The sequence below is a fragment of the Harmonia axyridis genome, chromosome 6 (assembly GCF_914767665.1).
Source record: "Harmonia axyridis chromosome 6, icHarAxyr1.1, whole genome shotgun sequence".
Lineage (NCBI taxonomy): Eukaryota > Metazoa > Arthropoda > Insecta > Coleoptera > Coccinellidae > Harmonia > Harmonia axyridis.
This window is the reverse complement of record NC_059506.1, coordinates 16,567,947-16,588,709: the sequence shown is the minus strand read 5'-3', so window position 1 is coordinate 16,588,709 and position 20,763 is coordinate 16,567,947. Positions and strand designations below refer to the sequence as shown.

The window sequence follows — 20,763 nt, the reverse complement described above, 5'->3', positions numbered from 1 at the left end:
CGCGGCTCCCCACCGAATATTACAAACATCATTGTGTATGTTGCGAATTCCAGCTGTTGGATTCAGTCCACACAAAGTCGTGGGACGGATTGCTGATTTTCAGGTATAATTGGTGGCTGGCGTTTGCGTAATTTCCTTTAATTTTTCTTCCCGTGATCCTATTTCCTCCTTTATCGTGGCCTTCCCATCTGTGGTAAGTCTTCCTTACAGGCCCAAGGAAGTGAAGGGTTTACTTGTTTTCCTTGCAACCCTTTAATTTTCTTCAGATTCTTTGAGAAAGTATCAGTATGCCTCAGATTTGTCCTGTCTGTTCTAATATTACTGAAGGCGCTGGTCCGACGCATCAGTGCTCTGTATGTAGAAAACTTTTTCATTTAAGATTCGTTAATTTATCGGAAACGGAGGTCGATTATATGAGGGATTCTAACACTAAATGGCGGTGCCTCACTTGTGATTCTCGTGAACGAACTCTTCGTGGCAAGTCTCAGGGAGATCAATCAATCACTATGGAGCATTTTACGCTCCTTATGCAGCAAATAACGACAATTGCGGAAGAAGTCAAATCCATAAGAGATAACCAGGCTGTGTTGGTTGAGGAACTCGCAAAGTGCCGTACTACACCAGGGAACCATTCTTCTGTTCTGTCTGAGCATAGGAATGAGATCGATGAATGCCATGCTAAAATAGCTGCGCAAGATGATCGTCAGTCAAGTCTTAGCAGACATTTTGAGAAAGTCCAGCAGGAAGTCAATGTTTTGGGAAGCTCTTCTCCTCGTGGGGGACCGCAGTCTGTCATATCGTCGTTTAATTTGATCCTAAATAATGTTCCGAAAAATTCGTCCGTGGAAGGTGGTAATCGGAAGGCATCGTATATTTTGCGCTCAATTGGGGAAATGTGTCTGTTCAAACGATTAGAACAAAACGTCTGGGTAGGATTTCGAATTCGAGGACAAGAGTCACTCTCCAGAGTGCTATGGATGTGATGTCTTTGCTGGGGAATAAGAAAAAATTACTGAACAATGAAACTTATAAACGTGTTACTGTCACGAATGATAAAACACCAATCCAACTTGCCGAAATGCAGTGCCTACGGAAGGAGCTCAAAACCAGAGAGGCGAAAAGTGAAAGAGACATAACTATCAAGTATAAAAAGGCATTCCATCTATCGATACTTGAGTTGCTTCTTTAAAAAACTAGCCCTTACAGTGAATGAGTGGAAATTTATTTACACCAATGGTCAATCCCTTCAAAGCTCAAAACTTTCTGAATTTTTGGTCTTCGTACAGTCGTATAAACCCTTTATCATTTTCATTTCCGAATTCTGGCTCCAACCCTCTGTAGCAGACTCTGTTGTTAATATTTCAAATTACCAGCTTTATAGAGCTGACAGTACCTACTACCACAAAAGGACATGGACGAGTTTGCATTTATTGAGGGAAATTTCCTTTTTTTTTCTACAATCTCTGCCCATCGCGTTGATGTTTCTGGAATTGATAACATCTTCGTTGATATCATGTTTGGTAGTTTCCAGTTAACTATAGGCTGTGTTTATCGTCCGAGAGCCAGCCAATTTGACAGTATATTTTCTGCCCATTTGGCCTCCCTATCTAGAGAGAAAAAGAATCTGCTTATTGTAATAAGCAGATTCTATTTCTCTCTAGATGAAGTCTCCTGTAGGAGACTTCAACCTTCCTAACATCGATTGGCCTCTTGGCGGCTGCCTGCCTATCTGATCGCCTTCATATTTTTATGCAGAGATAGTCCTTGATTCGAGTCTTGTTCAGCTTGTGACCGGCCCCACTAGATTCCGAGCCGACCAGAATTCATCTCTGTTGGATTTGATATTGGTTAATGATGAAGATCTTATCTCAGATATCAACTGTTTACCCCCATTTGGAAAATCTGACCATTTAACACTTGAATCAAAAATTCAGTTTACTACATCGAAGAAGACCAACATTGTCAGGAGAATGATTAAGTCCATCGATTGTGATTCAAGTTTGAATAATATTCCTAAAATTGAAGAAATAATGTTGCGCGGTTGTGAACATATCCAGCCCCATTTTTTCTGAAGATATTTTCTGAATGTTTTATTATTTTGTCTTAAAGTTCATTAGCCAATATAATAATAATAATAATAATAATTGACTTTATTCCCACAAAACAAGATCAATACAAATAATTTTACAAAGAAAAAAAATAACCTCGAAAATGTGAGAATAGGCGGAGTCCAGTGATGCACCTAAGTACATCTTCTGTTCAACTCAACCTAAACAAAATATAACAAATTTCATTGGTATAAAACAACCTAAGACGTCTAATTACATTAGAAAATTTATACATATATAATATTTACAATAACTCTCTCTCTCTCTCTCTCTCTCTCTCTCTCTTTCTCTCTCTCTCTTTCATTTGGTTAGGACTATTTAAATACACAATTCAGTCCTTCAAATTCGATTCTGCTCAAGTTGGTAATGAGAAAAAATACTGGACTTGAATTTTTGCAGGTTCAATATTTTTAGTTGAGAAGGAAGGGCATTGTACACAGAAGCGATGTTGTATGTGAAACACCTCTGGAAAAAAGTCGTCCTATGCGCCGGTGGTGTTATTAAACCTCTACTTCGTACATTTATATTGTGTACATGACTTCTGTAGATTATTTTTCGGTAGAGATATTTAGGTACTTTATTTACCAGGATTTTATGATAAAAACATGCAGCGTGATATTTACGGCGATAATCCATATTGAGCCAACTAATCTCTTTTAATTTATGCGATATTCTTTCGTATTTTCGGATACCATAAATGAAGCGCAGACATGAATTCTGAACCCTCTGAATTCTCAGTCTCTGAGCACTAGTGAGGCAATTGCCATAGACAACATCGGCGTAGTTGAAGGTTGATAGAACAAGAGAATCGCATAATAGTTTCTTCAATTTTTCCGGGATGAAATGGCGATTATTGTATATCGTTCTTAGTTTATACCGAGCACGTTGAATACAACTGGAAACATGTTTATCGAACCTTAAATTTGAATCCAATGTAAGTCCTAGATTTCGTTTGGCGTCTTCTATTTTCAGCAAATTATCTCCTATTTTTATTTTTATCATTTTCTTGATATCTTGAAAATGACTCCTTGGACCGAACAACATAACACAACACTTCTCTGGGTTTAGAAATAAATTGTGATCCAATGAGTACTTGCTCAATTCAGCGAGTTCGCGATTCATTGTTTCACATGTGTCATGAGCATTTTCCCTGTTGAATGACAAGTATACTTGAGTATCGTCAGCGTAATAATGTACTTTTGATTTTTTAAAGCAGCAGTTTTGCCCTGAGGTATAAATGGCATATAAAGCGGGGCCTAAGATTGAGCCCTGCATTACGCCGGTTGTGGTTATCAGATCCTGCGATACGGTGTTATCGATTATTACCCTCTGTGATGTTCCCTCAAAGTAGCTTCTGAAGAACTGGACTGCGCCCTCGTCCAGTCCGATATAGTGGAGCATTGCTAACAATACTGAACGATCCAAAGTATCAAAAGCTCGAGTGTAATCCAACAACACCAGCATGGTATACTGGTTATTGTCGGCTGCTCGAACTATATCATCTACGATATCAGATAGCGCAGTAGAGCAGCTGTGATCCTTACGAAATCCAGATTGCGTTTCTGGTAGTATGTTATTTGAGGTTATGTAGTTTAGAAGTTGTCCATTAATTACCTTCTCTAGGATTTTAGATAGGCATGGGAGAATGCTGATAGGTCTGAGATCTTTATACTCATTGGGCATGTTCACCTTAGGTTTCGGAATTAGAAGGGCTTTCTTCCATGATTTTGGATATATAGATTTTGTGATGCAGAAATTAATAGTATGAGTCAAATAAGGAAGGATGAAAGGACAGCATAGATGGATAGTATACATTCCTATTTCATCTAAACCGCATGCCTTGGATTTGATTTGGCTGATAATTTTGAGGATCTCAATTTCCGTTACAGTCTCGAATTTCAGTACAGAAGTCAAATTTTCTCTCTTGTTACTTGAATAATATGCAATTGTTTGATCTAAGTTTCTTGTGGTTTGAGGGATTGAGGAGATGAAATATTGATTGATTGATTGATTGATATAAATGGAAAATATGAAGAAACTAGTGTGTAGTGAAGCAACGGTTATTTGAATAATATGTATTTCGGCAAAGTATTATTGTTTTCAATTCCTAATAATCATTCTTCTTAAATGTTATTTTGAAATTTTTTTAATTATGTATAATCCATTCACCAGGTCAGAGGGGTGCTCAGCTTAAATATGAAGATATTTTCCAACCTTTTATTAAATTCCTATTATTTGGATTTGTTTCTAAATATCAAAAATATTCAGTAATACTGAGAAAAAAATTATGTTCATTTTTCATCATATTTTTTTCCTCAATAAATATCACAAGTATTCACGAAATACTTCTGGTTACCTACATTTGAAACGAATGTTTTAGAGGGCGCAGCCTACCCTTAAATAGGGATCAACTGATGAACCATAGAATAGAGCGCTGACATCACGTGCGTCTAAAAATAAATTTTAGGCGGGAAGACTCGACGACAATGTTTTTATTATCAATTATCGTGGAAAGATGCGATAATTGCGATCCTTATTTCATCAACTTTCTGTATTTTGATTAGGGCACTAATATAGCTGTGATTGATTAATAGGTACTGACATGTTAGTTTGAATTATGGATCCTATTAGTTTTTCTGGAGACGACGATAATATAATTGAATTCCAAAAAAATACCTTGCAATTCGAAAAGGAACAAGAAGAGAGATGGACATCATTTTTTTCAAAACATTCAGTTGATATGGACTTGGAGTCTATTCCATCTGTTGGTATATATGAAGTCCGAAATGACTTCGATTCAAAAAGCGATGAGAACTCCTCAGTTGACCAATCTGACGAAATAATTGAATGCAAAAACAATGTAGAAGTAGCAAATGTGAGTAAAAATAATAGAAAAAAAGGGTTTCCTAAAAAAGTACCTACAGTCATAAGGGTAAATGATGAAAAAACTGATTCCTTACTTGAGCAGTCTGAAGAAATAATTAAATCAGAAAGTCATGAAGTACTTGAAAATATTGAAACCATCAAGAAAAATAAACTACCTAAAATAGTTCCTAAAAATAAAATAATAGGGTCAGATATATTATCAGTCAATGCAATTGAAAAAAGCAATACAAACTTTATTGTCGAACAATCGAAAAGAATCATTGAAACTGAAAGCAATGACGGAGAAAATGTAGGAAAAAAGAACAATAAAAAGGAGGTCTGTCAAATGATATCTACAGTTACAAATAGTTATTCTAAAGGATGTGGATATCAATTAAAATTATCAGATAATATGTCACAAATAGTAATCCAAAAAGTGCTGGTAAATTTTATTGAAGGTGAATTGAAAAGTAGATTAGGATATTATTTTGTTTTCTTATATAGCTCTTGCATACAAAGAGACAAAAATCAGGGCCTATGGAGAGATGTATTTGTGAAGGAGCTTATTAAGGTGGGAAAAAAAGTGAATAACAAGGACATTCTTACATACATACAAAGAATTTTTGATCCTGCTAAACCTATAAATTCTAAAGCTCTTATTGATACAGTAGAAAATAAATATAAAAGTGAACTAAGATCATATTTTGAAAGAGCATATGATAGTGATCATTCTTCTGATGAGGAAATTTGGAATAAGATACATTTGGAATGGAATAGATTGAATAAAAATATTCCTGAAAAATGTCTTTGTATATATCATAGACAACTATTTGGGTATGTATTGCTAAACTACTACTATATACAGGGTGTGTCAATAGTATAAGTACTTGATCGGTCGCTAACTCCTGTAAAATTTGGTCTGGGAGAATGATTCCAATTTTGACTAATTCAACATCAGTCAGCGCATAAGCTTGAATTATTTTTGAGCCTACAGGCTGGTCTGAAAGTTGTGAAACACAATACGTCCCTGGTTTTTCAAATGGCAATGCCAAATTTCAATATCATACTCATGATCTCTAGGAAATTCTGATTTCAAAATACCCCACTTGTATCATTTATGTGTGGTACTTTTTGATGTAGGCTACTTTTTTTTGAAAAATTTCATGATCATAATGGTTTAAACTAAAGATCTTGAAAACCCTTCAAGATAATTGTTTTGAATTCCCAAAAAAATTTTCAAGTCTTCTGCAAATTTACAGATCAGTCTACATGAGGTCCAAAAGCCACTGCAATTTTTGAAAAATGACCTTTGAAGAATTTCAATACCTAAGTCCATTTTTTCATGCGCCCAATTTTTTTTCCTTTCGGATAGCCTAGTGAGCTGTCTTCTTTTTATTGTCTAGATGTGTCTAAGATGAATAATTGAATAATTTTCAAATTGCTTCGCATTTCATGTTTCTTCCTGGGGGTAGTAGTATACTTTTCACACATACAATTTCACAGGGATAAGATTACTTAATATCTACTAGTAATATCAATGAAATATAAGCGAAATCAAAGAAATCATCAAAATAATTGAAAACATGCATTTTGAGAAAATGAAATTAAGATCTCGTCAAATAATAGAACATAGTCTGAATTCTCTTATATTTTTCAAAATGACTGCATATTTTCATCTGAAAAAATCTCATCAATATTTATCGCTCAAATGATCTGTTCAGATGTCTGCAAACTTTTTTAATAATTTCAATATGATTGTGAAAAAAGTTTGCTAACATCTGAGCAGATCATATGAGAGATGAATATTGAATTTTTAAAGTTTGTGTTGTCAACTCTTTGCTATGATGCTGATGTACTTATTCTAATTGTGGGTATTTATTTTATTCCTAATAAGAATTGATTTTGGTGGTTTTCAATTAAATTTTCATGTGTTATATTCATGTTCATTGGCATTTATTTGAAATAATCATTTAATAATGAATTTTATAGTGTACAATCAAATGTTTGTGATTCAATCTCAAAATTTGTAAAAGGTTTATTTTAACAGTCTGGCAACGACAATTTCCTTCATTCGCTGACATCTTGCCATTGATAAAATAAAAAAAATAAACTCCTATATTTCTTGACATCTTAGTCTGTATTCTCCATTTTGAATGATATCTCGAGATTATTTACATTTATTATTCAAGGAGAATATGGTTAATCAAAATGAATAACTTTCTTCATAATATCTACTTGAAGCTATAACAAAAATCATTCTGCAAAACTCAGGAAATACTTAATTTTTTTGATGAACCAAATGACCTCAAAAGTTGAAACTGATAAGTTTGTACATACAATAAAATATTCGATTTTTTTTTTCAGTCCTATTTCAATCATTAATTCTTAATTTTTATTGATGTTGTAATGGATGCTTATAAATGTTGAAAGAGTAATACAAACACATTTATCTGAAGCAAGTGATGAAAATTGAAAACGACTTCTTCCTAGTGAAGATCATATAATGAAGAAAGACAGTTGAAGGCCTAAACTGTTTTATAATGTTTACTTGGGTCCATCAAGTGGAGTTGAGTATATTCAATATCAATATCAAATATATCAAATATGGAACTTATGTTTATTTTGTAAAAATTCAGTGTATAATGTCTCATTTTTTTATGTTTTCCTAATAAAACTTCATTTTTTAATTATTATTTCCAATAGAAAATCCTTTGAAATCATTGAAAAAAATTGAATTTATAAATTTATATCTTACTCAATATTTCGAAAACCATAATAATATTTGAGAAGCATTATTGAAGAAGAAAAATCAAACACTACGTTAACAAAAAAATTTATTTTTTATTTTCAGAGATGACTAATGAATCTTGGAGTTTGGTACATCCATTAGTACGTTAAATATTCATTTATATTTTTTATTTATTCAACATTAGCAAGAATTACAATTACAAGGATTCATAAAAAAAAAAAGAAGAAATTTACAATTGATAATGAACATAAACTATCAGATAAAACTCTTAAATATCAACAATATCACATAAAATAAACAACTCAGTAATTTCTACATAGGTACAAATATTCTTTCTTTAAAACAACTTGGGAAATGTTGAAAATGTCAATAAAGAAATGTGCTAGTCATAAAACCGCATGGTTCTAAAAAAAATGGAGTTATTACATTATCTCAGTGAACACGAACAAGAAACACGTATATTTCGAATACTCTGTGGCAGACTGTGTTTTCTAATAGTTGTGATGATGATAGTGATCAAATTGTTTGTGAGTTATGAATAGTAAGATCTGATTGATAGATTCTACTAACTGCTTCATTAAAATTCTCTGGGGTCATCGAAATTTCAACAATTAATTATTATCATGACCATTCATTTTAAGATATTTGTTCATTTTTCTATAATTATACTTATGCGCATACTATTGCGACTGAACGTGCGTCGCGGCTCCCCACCGAATATTACAAACATCATTGTGTATGTTGCGAATTCCAGCTGTTGGATTCAGTCCACACAAAGTCGTGGGACGGATTGCTGATTTTCAGGTATAATTGGTGGCTGGCGTTTGCGTAATTTCCTTTAATTTTTCTTCCCGTGATCCTATTTCCTCCTTTATCGTGGCCTTCCCATCTGTGGTAAGTCTTCCTTACAGGCCCAAGGAAGTGAAGGGTTTACTTGTTTTCCTTGCAACCCTTTAATTTTCTTCAGATTCTTTGAGAAAGTATCAGTATGCCTCAGATTTGTCCTGTCTGTTCTAATATTACTGAAGGCGCTGGTCCGACGCATCAGTGCTCTGTATGTAGAAAACTTTTTCATTTAAGATTCGTTAATTTATCGGAAACGGAGGTCGATTATATGAGGGATTCTAACACTAAATGGCGGTGCCTCACTTGTGATTCTCGTGAACGAACTCTTCGTGGCAAGTCTCAGGGAGATCAATCAATCACTATGGAGCATTTTACGCTCCTTATGCAGCAAATAACGACAATTGCGGAAGAAGTCAAATCCATAAGAGATAACCAGGCTGTGTTGGTTGAGGAACTCGCAAAGTGCCGTACTACACCAGGGAACCATTCTTCTGTTCTGTCTGAGCATAGGAATGAGATCGATGAATGCCATGCTAAAATAGCTGCGCAAGATGATCGTCAGTCAAGTCTTAGCAGACATTTTGAGAAAGTCCAGCAGGAAGTCAATGTTTTGGGAAGCTCTTCTCCTCGTGGGGGACCGCAGTCTGTCATATCGTCGTTTAATTTGATCCTAAATAATGTTCCGAAAAATTCGTCCGTGGAAGGTGGTAATCGGAAGGCATCGTATATTTTGCGCTCAATTGGGGAAATGTGTCTGTTCAAACGATTAGAACAAAACGTCTGGGTAGGATTTCGAATTCGAGGACAAGAGTCACTCTCCAGAGTGCTATGGATGTGATGTCTTTGCTGGGGAATAAGAAAAAATTACTGAACAATGAAACTTATAAACGTGTTACTGTCACGAATGATAAAACACCAATCCAACTTGCCGAAATGCAGTGCCTACGGAAGGAGCTCAAAACCAGAGAGGCGAAAAGTGAAAGAGACATAACTATCAAGTATAAAAAGGCATTCCATCTATCGATCATTGAGTTGCTTCTTTAAAAAACTAGCCCTTACAGTGAATGAGTGGAAATTTATTTACACCAATGGTCAATCCCTTCAAAGCTCAAAACTTTCTGAATTTTTGGTCTTCGTACAGTCGTATAAACCCTTTATCATTTTCATTTCCGAATTCTGGCTCCAACCCTCTGTAGCAGACTCTGTTGTTAATATTTCAAATTACCAGCTTTATAGAGCTGACAGTACTACCACAAAAGGACATGGACGAGTTTGCATTTATTGAGGGAAATTTCCTTTTTTTTTCTACAATCTCTGCCCATCGCGTTGATGTTTCTGGAATTGATAACATCTTCGTTGATATCATGTTTGGTAGTTTCCAGTTAACTATAGGCTGTGTTTATCGTCCGAGAGCCAGCCAATTTGACAGTATATTTTCTGCCCATTTGGCCTCCCTATCTAGAGAGAAAAAGAATCTGCTTATTGTAATAAGCAGATTCTATTTCTCTCTAGATGAAGTCTCCTGTAGGAGACTTCAACCTTCCTAACATCGATTGGCCTCTTGGCGGCTGCCTGCCTATCTGATCGCCTTCATATTTTTATGCAGAGATAGTCCTTGATTCGAGTCTTGTTCAGCTTGTGACCGGCCCCACTAGATTCCGAGCCGATCAGAATTCATCTCTGTTGGATTTGATATTGGTTAATGATGAAGACCTTATCTCAGATATCAACTGTTTACCCCCATTTGGAAAATCTGACCATTTAACACTTGAATCAAAAATTCAGTTTACTACATCGAAGAAGACCAACATTGTCAGGAGAATGATTAAGTCCATCGATTGTGATTCAAGTTTGAATAATATTCCTAAAATTGAAGAAATAATGTTGCGCGGTTGTGAACATATCCAGCCCCATTTTTTCTGAAGATATTTTCTGAATGTTTTATTATTTTGTCTTAAAGTTCATTAGCCAATATAAATGGAAAATATGAAGAAACTAGTGTGTAGTGAAGCAACGGTTATTTGAATAATATGTATTTCGGCAAAGTATTATTGTTTTCAATTCATAATAATCATTCTTCTTAAATGTTATTTTAAAATTTTTTTAATTATGTATAATCCATTCACCAGGTCAGAGGGGTGCTCAGCTTAAATATGAAGATATTTTCCAACCTTTTATTAAATTCCTATTATTTGGATTTGTTTCTAAATATCAAAAATATTCAGTAATACTGAGAAAAAAATTATGTTCATTTTTCATCATATTTTTTTCCTCAATAAATATCACAAGTATTCACGAAATACTTCTGGTTACCTACATTTGAAAGGAATGTTTTAGAGGGCGCAGCCTACCCTTAAATAGGGATCAACTGATGAACCATAGAATAGAGCGCTGACATCACGTGCGTCTAAAAATAAATTTTAGGCGGGAAGACTCGACGACAATGTTTTTATTATCAATTATCGTGGAAAGATGCGATAATTGCGATCCTTATTTCATCAACTTTCTGTATTTTGATTAGGGCACTAATATAGCTGTGATTGATTAATAGGTACTGACATGTTAGTTTGAATTATGGATCCTATTAGTTTTTCTGGAGACGACGATAATATAATTGAATTCCAAAAAAATACCTTGCAATTCGAAAAGGAACAAGAAGAGAGATGGACATCATTTTTTTCAAAACATTCAGTTGATATGGACTTGGAGTCTATTCCATCTGTTGGTATATATGAAGTCCGAAATGACTTCGATTCAAAAAGCGATGAGAACTCCTCAGTTGACCAATCTGACGAAATAATTGAATGCAAAAACAATGTAGAAGTAGCAAATGTGAGTAAAAATAATAGAAAAAAAGGGTTTCCTAAAAAAGTACCTACAGTCATAAGGGTAAATGATGAAAAAACTGATTCCTTACTTGAGCAGTCTGAAGAAATAATTAAATCAGAAAGTCATGAAGTACTTGAAAATATTGAAACCATCAAGAAAAATAAACTACCTAAAATAGTTCCTAAAAATAAAATAATAGGGTCAGATATATTATCAGTCAATGCAATTGAAAAAAGCAATACAAACTTTATTGTCGAACAATCGAAAAGAATCATTGAAACTGAAAGCAATGACGGAGAAAATGTAGGAAAAAAGAACAATAAAAAGGAGGTCTGTCAAATGATATCTACAGTTACAAATAGTTATTCTAAAGGATGTGGATATCAATTAAAATTATCAGATAATATGTCACAAATAGTAATCCAAAAAGTGCTGGTAAATTTTATTGAAGGTGAATTGAAAAGTAGATTAGGATATTATTTTGTTTTCTTATATAGCTCTTGCATACAAAGAGACAAAAATCAGGGCCTATGGAGAGATGTATTTGTGAAGGAGCTTATTAAGGTGGGAAAAAAAGTGAATAACAAGGACATTCTTACATACATACAAAGAATTTTTGATCCTGCTAAACCTATAAATTCTAAAGCTCTTATTGATACAGTAGAAAATAAATATAAAAGTGAACTAAGATCATATTTTGAAAGAGCATATGATAGTGATCATTCTTCTGATGAGGAAATTTGGAATAAGATACATTTGGAATGGAATAGATTGAATAAAAATATTCCTGAAAAATGTCTTTGTATATATCATAGACAACTATTTGGGTATGTATTGCTAAACTACTACTATATACAGGGTGTGTCAATAGTATAAGTACTTGATCGGTCGCTAACTCCTGTAAAATTTGGTCTGGGAGAATGATTCCAATTTTGACTAATTCAACATCAGTCAGCGCATAAGCTTGAATTATTTTTGAGCCTACAGGCTGGTCTGAAAGTTGTGAAACACAATACGTCCCTGGTTTTTCAAATGGCAATGCCAAATTTCAATATCATACTCATGATCTCTAGGAAATTCTGATTTCAAAATACCCCACTTGTATCATTTATGTGTGGTACTTTTTGATGTAGGCTACTTTTTTTTGAAAAATTTCATGATCATAATGGTTTAAACTAAAGATCTTGAAAACCCTTCAAGATAATTGTTTTGAATTCCCAAAAAAATTTTCAAGTCTTCTGCAAATTTACAGATCAGTCTACATGAGGTCCAAAAGCCACTGCAATTTTTGAAAAATGACCTTTGAAGAATTTCAATACCTAAGTCCATTTTTTCATGCGCCCAATTTTTTTTCCTTTCGGATAGCCTAGTGAGCTGTCTTCTTTTTATTGTCTAGATGTGTCTAAGATGAATAATTGAATAATTTTCAAATTGCTTCGCATTTCATGTTTCTTCCTGGGGGTAGTAGTATACTTTTCACACATACAATTTCACAGGGATAAGATTACTTAATATCTACTAGTAATATCAATGAAATATAAGCGAAATCAAAGAAATCATCAAAATAATTGAAAACATGCATTTTGAGAAAATGAAATTAAGATCTCGTCAAATAATAGAACATAGTCTGAATTCTCTTATATTTTTCAAAATGACTGCATATTTTCATCTGAAAAAATCTCATCAATATTTATCGCTCAAATGATCTGTTCAGATGTCTGCAAACTTTTTTAATAATTTCAATATGATTGTGAAAAAAGTTTGCTAACATCTGAGCAGATCATATGAGAGATGAATATTGAATTTTTAAAGTTTGTGTTGTCAACTCTTTGCTATGATGCTGATGTACTTATTCTAATTGTGGGTATTCATTTTATTCCTAATAAGAATTGATTTTGGTGGTTTTCAATTAAATTTTCATGTGTTATATTCATGTTCATTGGCATTTATTTGAAATAATCATTTAATAATGAATTTTATAGTGTACAATCAAATGTTTGTGATTCAATCTCAAAATTTGTAAAAGGTTTATTTTAACAGTCTGGCAACGACAATTTCCTTCATTCGCTGACATCTTGCCATTGATAAAATAAAAAAAATAAACTCCTATATTTCTTGACATCTTAGTCTGTATTCTCCATTTTGAATGATATCTCGAGATTATTTACATTTATTATTCAAGGAGAATATGGTTAATCAAAATGAATAACTTTCTTCATAATATCTACTTGAAGCTATAACAAAAATCATTCTGCAAAACTCAGGAAATACTTAATTTTTTTGATGAACCAAATGACCTCAAAAGTTGAAACTGATAAGTTTGTACATACAATAAAATATTCGATTTTTTTTTTCAGTCCTATTTCAATCATTAATTCTTAATTTTTATTGATGTTGTAATGGATGCTTATAAATGTTGAAAGAGTAATACAAACACATTTATCTGAAGCAAGTGATGAAAATTGAAAACGACTTCTTCCTAGTGAAGATCATATAATGAAGAAAGACAGTTGAAGGCCTAAACTGTTTTATAATGTTTACTTGGGTCCATCAAGTGGAGTTGAGTATATTCAATATCAATATCAAATATATCAAATATGGAACTTATGTTTATTTTGTAAAAATTCAGTGTATAATGTCTCATTTTTTTATGTTTTCCTAATAAAACTTCATTTTTTAATTATTATTTCCAATAGAAAATCCTTTGAAATCATTGAAAAAAATTGAATTTATAAATTTATATCTTACTCAATATTTCGAAAACCATAATAATATTTGAGAAGCATTATTGAAGAAGAAAAATCAAACACTACGTTAACAAAAAAATTTATTTTTTATTTTCAGAGATGACTAATGAATCTTGGAGTTTGGTACATCCATTAGTACGTTAAATATTCATTTATATTTTTTATTTATTCAACATTAGCAAGAATTACAATTACAAGGATTCATAAAAAAAAAAGAAGAAATTTACAATTGATAATGAACATAAACTATCAGATAAAACTCTTAAATATCAACAATATCACATAAAATAAACAACTCAGTAATTTCTACATAGGTACAAATATTCTTTCTTTAAAACAACTTGGGAAATGTTGAAAATGTCAATAAAGAAATGTGCTAGTCATAAAACCGCATGGTTCTAAAAAAAATGGAGTTATTACATTATCTCAGTGAACACGAACAAGAAACACGTATATTTCGAATACTCTGTGGAAGACTGTGTTTTCTAATAGTTGTGATGATGATAGTGATCAAATTGTTTGTGAGTTATGAATAGTAAGATCTGATTGATAGATTCTACTAACTGCTTCATTAAAATTCTCTGGGGTCATCGAAATTTCAACAATTAATTATTATTATGACCATTCATTTTAAGATATTTGTTCATTTTTCTATAATTATACTTATGCGCATACTATTGCGACTGAACGTGCGTCGCGGCTCCCCACCGAATATTACAAACATCATTGTGTATGTTGCGAATTCCAGCTGTTGGATTCAGTCCACACAAAGTCGTGGGACGGATTGCTGATTTTCAGGTATAATTGGTGGCTGGCGTTTGCGTAATTTCCTTTAATTTTTCTTCCCGTGATCCTATTTCCTCCTTTATCGTGGCCTTCCCATCTGTGGTAAGTCTTCCTTACAGGCCCAAGGAAGTGAAGGGTTTACTTGTTTTCCTTGCAACCCTTTAATTTTCTTCAGATTCTTTGAGAAAGTATCAGTATGCCTCAGATTTGTCCTGTCTGTTCTAATATTACTGAAGGCGCTGGTCCGACGCATCAGTGCTCTGTATGTAGAAAACTTTTTCATTTAAGATTCGTTAATTTATCGGAAACGGAGGTCGATTATATGAGGGATTCTAACACTAAATGGCGGTGCCTCACTTGTGATTCTCGTGAACGAACTCTTCGTGGCAAGTCTCAGGGAGATCAATCAATCACTATGGAGCATTTTACGCTCCTTATGCAGCAAATAACGACAATTGCGGAAGAAGTCAAATCCATAAGAGATAACCAGGCTGTGTTGGTTGAGGAACTCGCAAAGTGCCGTACTACACCAGGGAACCATTCTTCTGTTCTGTCTGAGCATAGGAATGAGATCGATGAATGCCATGCTAAAATAGCTGCGCAAGATGATCGTCAGTCAAGTCTTAGCAGACATTTTGAGAAAGTCCAGCAGGAAGTCAATGTTTTGGGAAGCTCTTCTCCTCGTGGGGGACCGCAGTCTGTCATATCGTCGTTTAATTTGATCCTAAATAATGTTCCGAAAAATTCGTCCGTGGAAGGTGGTAATCGGAAGGCATCGTATATTTTGCGCTCAATTGGGGAAATGTGTCTGTTCAAACGATTAGAACAAAACGTCTGGGTAGGATTTCGAATTCGAGGACAAGAGTCACTCTCCAGAGTGCTATGGATGTGATGTCTTAGCTGGGGAATAAGAAAAAATTACTGAACAATGAAACTTATAAACGTGTTACTGTCACGAATGATAAAACACCAATCCAACTTGCCGAAATGCAGTGCCTACGGAAGGAGCTCAAAACCAGAGAGGCGAAAAGTGAAAGAGACATAACTATCAAGTATAAAAAGGCATTCCATCTATCGATCATTGAGTTGCTTCTTTAAAAAACTAGCCCTTACAGTGAATGAGTGGAAATTTATTTACACCAATGGTCAATCCCTTCAAAGCTCAAAACTTTCTGAATTTTTGGTCTTCGTACAGTCGTATAAACCCTTTATCATTTTCATTTCCGAATTCTGGCTCCAACCCTCTGTAGCAGACTCTGTTGTTAATATTTCAAATTACCAGCTTTATAGAGCTGACAGTACTACCACAAAAGGACATGGACGAGTTTGCATTTATTGAGGGAAATTTCCTTTTTTTTTCTACAATCTCTGCCCATCGCGTTGATGTTTCTGGAATTGATAACATCTTCGTTGATATCATGTTTGGTAGTTTCCAGTTAACTATAGGCTGTGTTTATCGTCCGAGAGCCAGCCAATTTGACAGTATATTTTCTGCCCATTTGGCCTCCCTATCTAGAGAGAAAAAGAATCTGCTTATTGTAATAAGCAGATTCTATTTCTCTCTAGATGAAGTCTCCTGTAGGAGACTTCAACCTTCCTAACATCGATTGGCCTCTTGGCGGCTGCCTGCCTATCTGATCGCCTTCATATTTTTATGCAGAGATAGTCCTTGATTCGAGTCTTGTTCAGCTTGTGACCGGCCCCACTAGATTCCGAGCCGATCAAAATTCATCTCTGTTGGATTTGATATTGGTTAATGATGAAGACCTTATCTCAGATATCAACTGTTTACCCCCATTTGGAAAATCTGACCATTTAACACTTGAATCAAAAATTCAGTTTACTACATCGAAGAAGACCAACATTGTCAGGAGAATGATTAAGTCCATCGATTGTGATTCAAGTTTGAATAATATTCCTAAAATTGAAGAAATAATGTTGCGCGGTTGTGAACATATCCAGCCCCATTTTTTCTGAAGATATTTTCTGAATGTTTTATTATTTTGTCTTAAAGTTCATTAGCCAATATAAATGGAAAATATGAAGAAACTAGTGTGTAGTGAAGCAACGGTTATTTGAATAATATGTATTTCGGCAAAGTATTATTGTTTTCAATTCATAATAATCATTCTTCTTAAATGTTATTTTAAAATTTTTTTAATTATGTATAATCCATTCACCAGGTCAGAGGGGTGCTCAGCTTAAATATGAAGATATTTTCCAACCTTTTATTAAATTCCTATTATTTGGATTTGTTTCTAAATATCAAAAATATTCAGTAATACTGAGAAAAAAATTATGTTCATTTTTCATCATATTTTTTTCCTCAATAAATATCACAAGTATTCACGAAATACTTCTGGTTACCTACATTTGAAAGGAATGTTTTAGAGGGCGCAGCCTACCCTTAAATAGGGATCAACTGATGAACCATAGAATAGAGCGCTGACATCACGTGCGTCTAAAAATAAATTTTAGGCGGGAAGACTCGACGACAATGTTTTTATTATCAATTATCGTGGAAAGATGCGATAATTGCGATCCTTATTTCATCAACTTTATGTATTTTGATTAGGGCACTAATATAGCTGTGATTGATTAATAGGTACTGACATGTTAGTTTGAATTATGGATCCTATTAGTTTTTCTGGAGACGACGATAATATAATTGAATTCCAAAAAAATACCTTGCAATTCGAAAAGGAACAAGAAGAGAGATGGACATCATTTTTTTCAAAACATTCAGTTGATATGGACTTGGAGTCTATTCCATCTGTTGGTATATATGAAGTCCGAAATGACTTCGATTCAAAAAGCGATGAGAACTCCTCAGTTGACCAATCTGACGAAATAATTGAATGCAAAAACAATGTAGAAGTAGCAAATGTGAGTAAAAATAATAGAAAAAAAGGGTTTCCTAAAAAAGTACCTACAGTCATAAGGGTAAATGATGAAAAAACTGATTCCTTACTTGAGCAGTCTGAAGAAATAATTAAATCAGAAAGTCATGAAGTACTTGAAAATATTGAAACCATCAAGAAAAATAAACTACCTAAAATAGTTCCTAAAAATAAAATAATAGGGTCAGATATATTATCAGTCAATGCAATTGAAAAAAGCAATACAAACTTTATTGTCGAACAATCGAAAAGAATCATTGAAACTGAAAGCAATGACGGAGAAAATGTAGGAAAAAAGAACAATAAAAAGGAGGTCTGTCAAATGATATCTACAGTTACAAATAGTTATTCTAAAGGATGTGGATATCAATTAAAATTATCAGATAATATGTCACAAATAGTAATCCAAAAAGTGCTGGTAAATTTTATTGAAGGTGAATTGAAAAGTAGATTAGGATATTATTTTGTTTTCTTATATAGCTCTTGCATACAAAGAGACAAAAATCAGGGCCTATGGAGAGATGTATTTGTGAAGGAGCTTATTAAGGTGGGAAAAAAAGTGAATAACAAGGACATTCTTACATACATACAAAGAATTTTTGATCCTGCTAAACCTATAAATTCTAAAGCTCTTATTGATACAGTAGAAAATAAATATAAAAGTGAACTAAGATCATATTTTGAAAGAGCATATGATAGTGATCATTCTTCTGATGAGGAAATTTGGAATAAGATACATTTGGAATGGAATAGATTGAATAAAAATATTCCTGAAAAATGTCTTTGTATATATCATAGACAACTATTTGGGTATGTATTGCTAAACTACTACTATATACAGGGTGTGTCAATAGTATAAGTACTTGATCGGTCGCTAACTCCTGTAAAATTTGGTCTGGGAGAATGATTCCAATTTTGACTAATTCAACATCAGTCAGCGCATAAGCTTGAATTATTTTTGAGCCTACAGGCTGGTCTGAAAGTTGTGAAACACAATACGTCCCTGGTTTTTCAAATGGCAATGCCAAATTTCAATATCATACTCATGATCTCTAGGAAATTCTGATTTCAAAATACCCCACTTGTATCATTTATGTGTGGTACTTTTTGATGTAGGCTACTTTTTTTTGAAAAATTTCATGATCATAATGGTTTAAACTAAAGATCTTGAAAACCCTTCAAGATAATTGTTTTGAATTCCCAAAAAAATTTTCAAGTCTTCTGCAAATTTACAGATCAGTCTACATGAGGTCCAAAAGCCACTGCAATTTTTGAAAAATGACCTTTGAAGAATTTCAATACCTAAGTCCATTTTTTCATGCGCCCAATTTTTTTTCCTTTCGGATAGCCTAGTGAGCTGTCTTCTTTTTATTGTCTAGATGTGTCTAAGATGAATAATTGAATAATTTTCAAATTGCTTCGCATTTCATGTTTCTTCCTGGGGGTAGTAGTATACTTTTCACACATACAATTTCACAGGGATAAGATTACTTAATATCTACTAGTAATATCAATGAAATATAAGCGAAATCAAAGAAATCATCAAAATAATTGAAAACATGCATTTTGAGAAAATGAAATTAAGATCTCGTCAAATAATAGAACATAGTCTGAATTCTCTTATATTTTTCAAAATGACTGCATATTTTCATCTGAAAAAATCTCATCAATATTTATCGCTCAAATGATCTGTTCAGATGTCTGCAAACTTTTTTAATAATTTCAATATGATTGTGAAAAAAGTTTGCTAACATCTGAGCAGATCATATGAGAGATGAATATTGAATTTTTAAAGTTTGTGTTGTCAACTCTTTGCTATGATGCTGATGTACTTATTCTAATTGTGGGTATTTATTTTATTCCTAATAAGAATTGATTTTGGTGGTTTTCAATTAAATTTTCATGTGTTATATTCATGTTCATTGGCATTTATTTGAAATAATCATTTAATAATGAATTTTATAGTGTACAATCAAATGTTTGTGATTCAATCTCAAAATTTGTAAAAGGTTTATTTTAACAGTCTGGCAACGACAATTTCCTTCATTCGCTGACATCTTGCCATTGATAAAATAAAAAAAATAAACTCCTATATTTCTTGACATCTTAGTCTGTATTCTCTATTTTGAATGATATCTCGAGATTATTTACATTTATTATTCAAGGAGAATATGGTTAATCAAAATGAATAACTTTCTTCATAATATCTACTTGAAGCTATAACAAAAATCATTCTGCAAAACTCAGGAAATACTTAATTTTTTTGATGAACCAAATGACCTCAAAAGTTGAAACTGATAAGTTTGTACATACAATAAAATATTCGATTTTTTTTTTCAGTCCTATTTCAATCATTAATTCTTAATTTTTATTGATGTTGTAATGGATGCTTATAAATGTTGAAAGAGTAATACAAACACATTTATCTGAAGCAAGTGATGAAAATTGAAAACGACTTCTTCCTAGTGAAGATCATATAATGAAGAAAGACAGTTGAAGGCCTAAACTGTTTTATAATGTTTACTTGGGTCCATCAAGTGGAGTTGAGTATATTCAATATCAATATCAAATATATCAAATATGGAACTTATGTTTATTTTGTAAAAATTCAGTGTATAATGTCTCATTTTTTTATGTTTTCCTAATAAAACTTCATTTTTTAATTATTATTTCCAATAGAAAATCCTTTGAAATCATTGAAAAAAATTGAATTTATAAATTTATATCTTACTCAATATTTCGAAAACCATAATAATATTTGAGAAGCATTATTGAAGAAGAAAAATCAAACACTACGTTAACAAAAAAATTTATTTTTTATTTTCAGAGATGACTAATGAATCTTGGAGTTTGGTACATCCATTAGTACGTTAAATATTCATTTATATTTTTTATTTATTCAACATTAGCAAGAATTACAATTACAAGGATTC

The 20,763-nt window shown here is 32.8% G+C and overlaps 3 protein-coding genes across 3 annotated transcripts; all 3 read left to right on the top strand.

The window, feature by feature from the left end:
- The first annotated feature begins 4,491 nt into the window (after nt 1-4,491).
- Nucleotides 4,492-7,660, top strand: LOC123682523. The gene is made up of 2 exons (XM_045621170.1): nt 4,492-5,807; nt 7,338-7,660. Exons 1-2 carry the CDS (start codon nt 4,726-4,728, stop codon nt 7,360-7,362), a joined length of 1,107 nt encoding a protein of 368 aa, XP_045477126.1. The 5' UTR covers nt 4,492-4,725; the 3' UTR covers nt 7,363-7,660.
- A 3,246-nt stretch (nt 7,661-10,906) lies between these two features.
- Nucleotides 10,907-14,077, top strand: LOC123682518. The gene is made up of 2 exons (XM_045621164.1): nt 10,907-12,224; nt 13,755-14,077. The coding sequence occupies exons 1-2, from the start codon at nt 11,143-11,145 to the stop codon at nt 13,777-13,779; spliced, it is 1,107 nt and encodes a 368-aa protein (XP_045477120.1). The 5' UTR covers nt 10,907-11,142; the 3' UTR covers nt 13,780-14,077.
- Nucleotides 14,078-17,474: 3,397 nt separating this feature from the next.
- Nucleotides 17,475-20,493, top strand: LOC123682532. Its single transcript, XM_045621180.1, has 2 exons — nt 17,475-18,640; nt 20,171-20,493. The coding sequence occupies exons 1-2, from the start codon at nt 17,559-17,561 to the stop codon at nt 20,193-20,195; spliced, it is 1,107 nt and encodes a 368-aa protein (XP_045477136.1). The 5' UTR covers nt 17,475-17,558; the 3' UTR covers nt 20,196-20,493.
- The last annotated feature ends 270 nt before the right edge of the window (nt 20,494-20,763 follow it).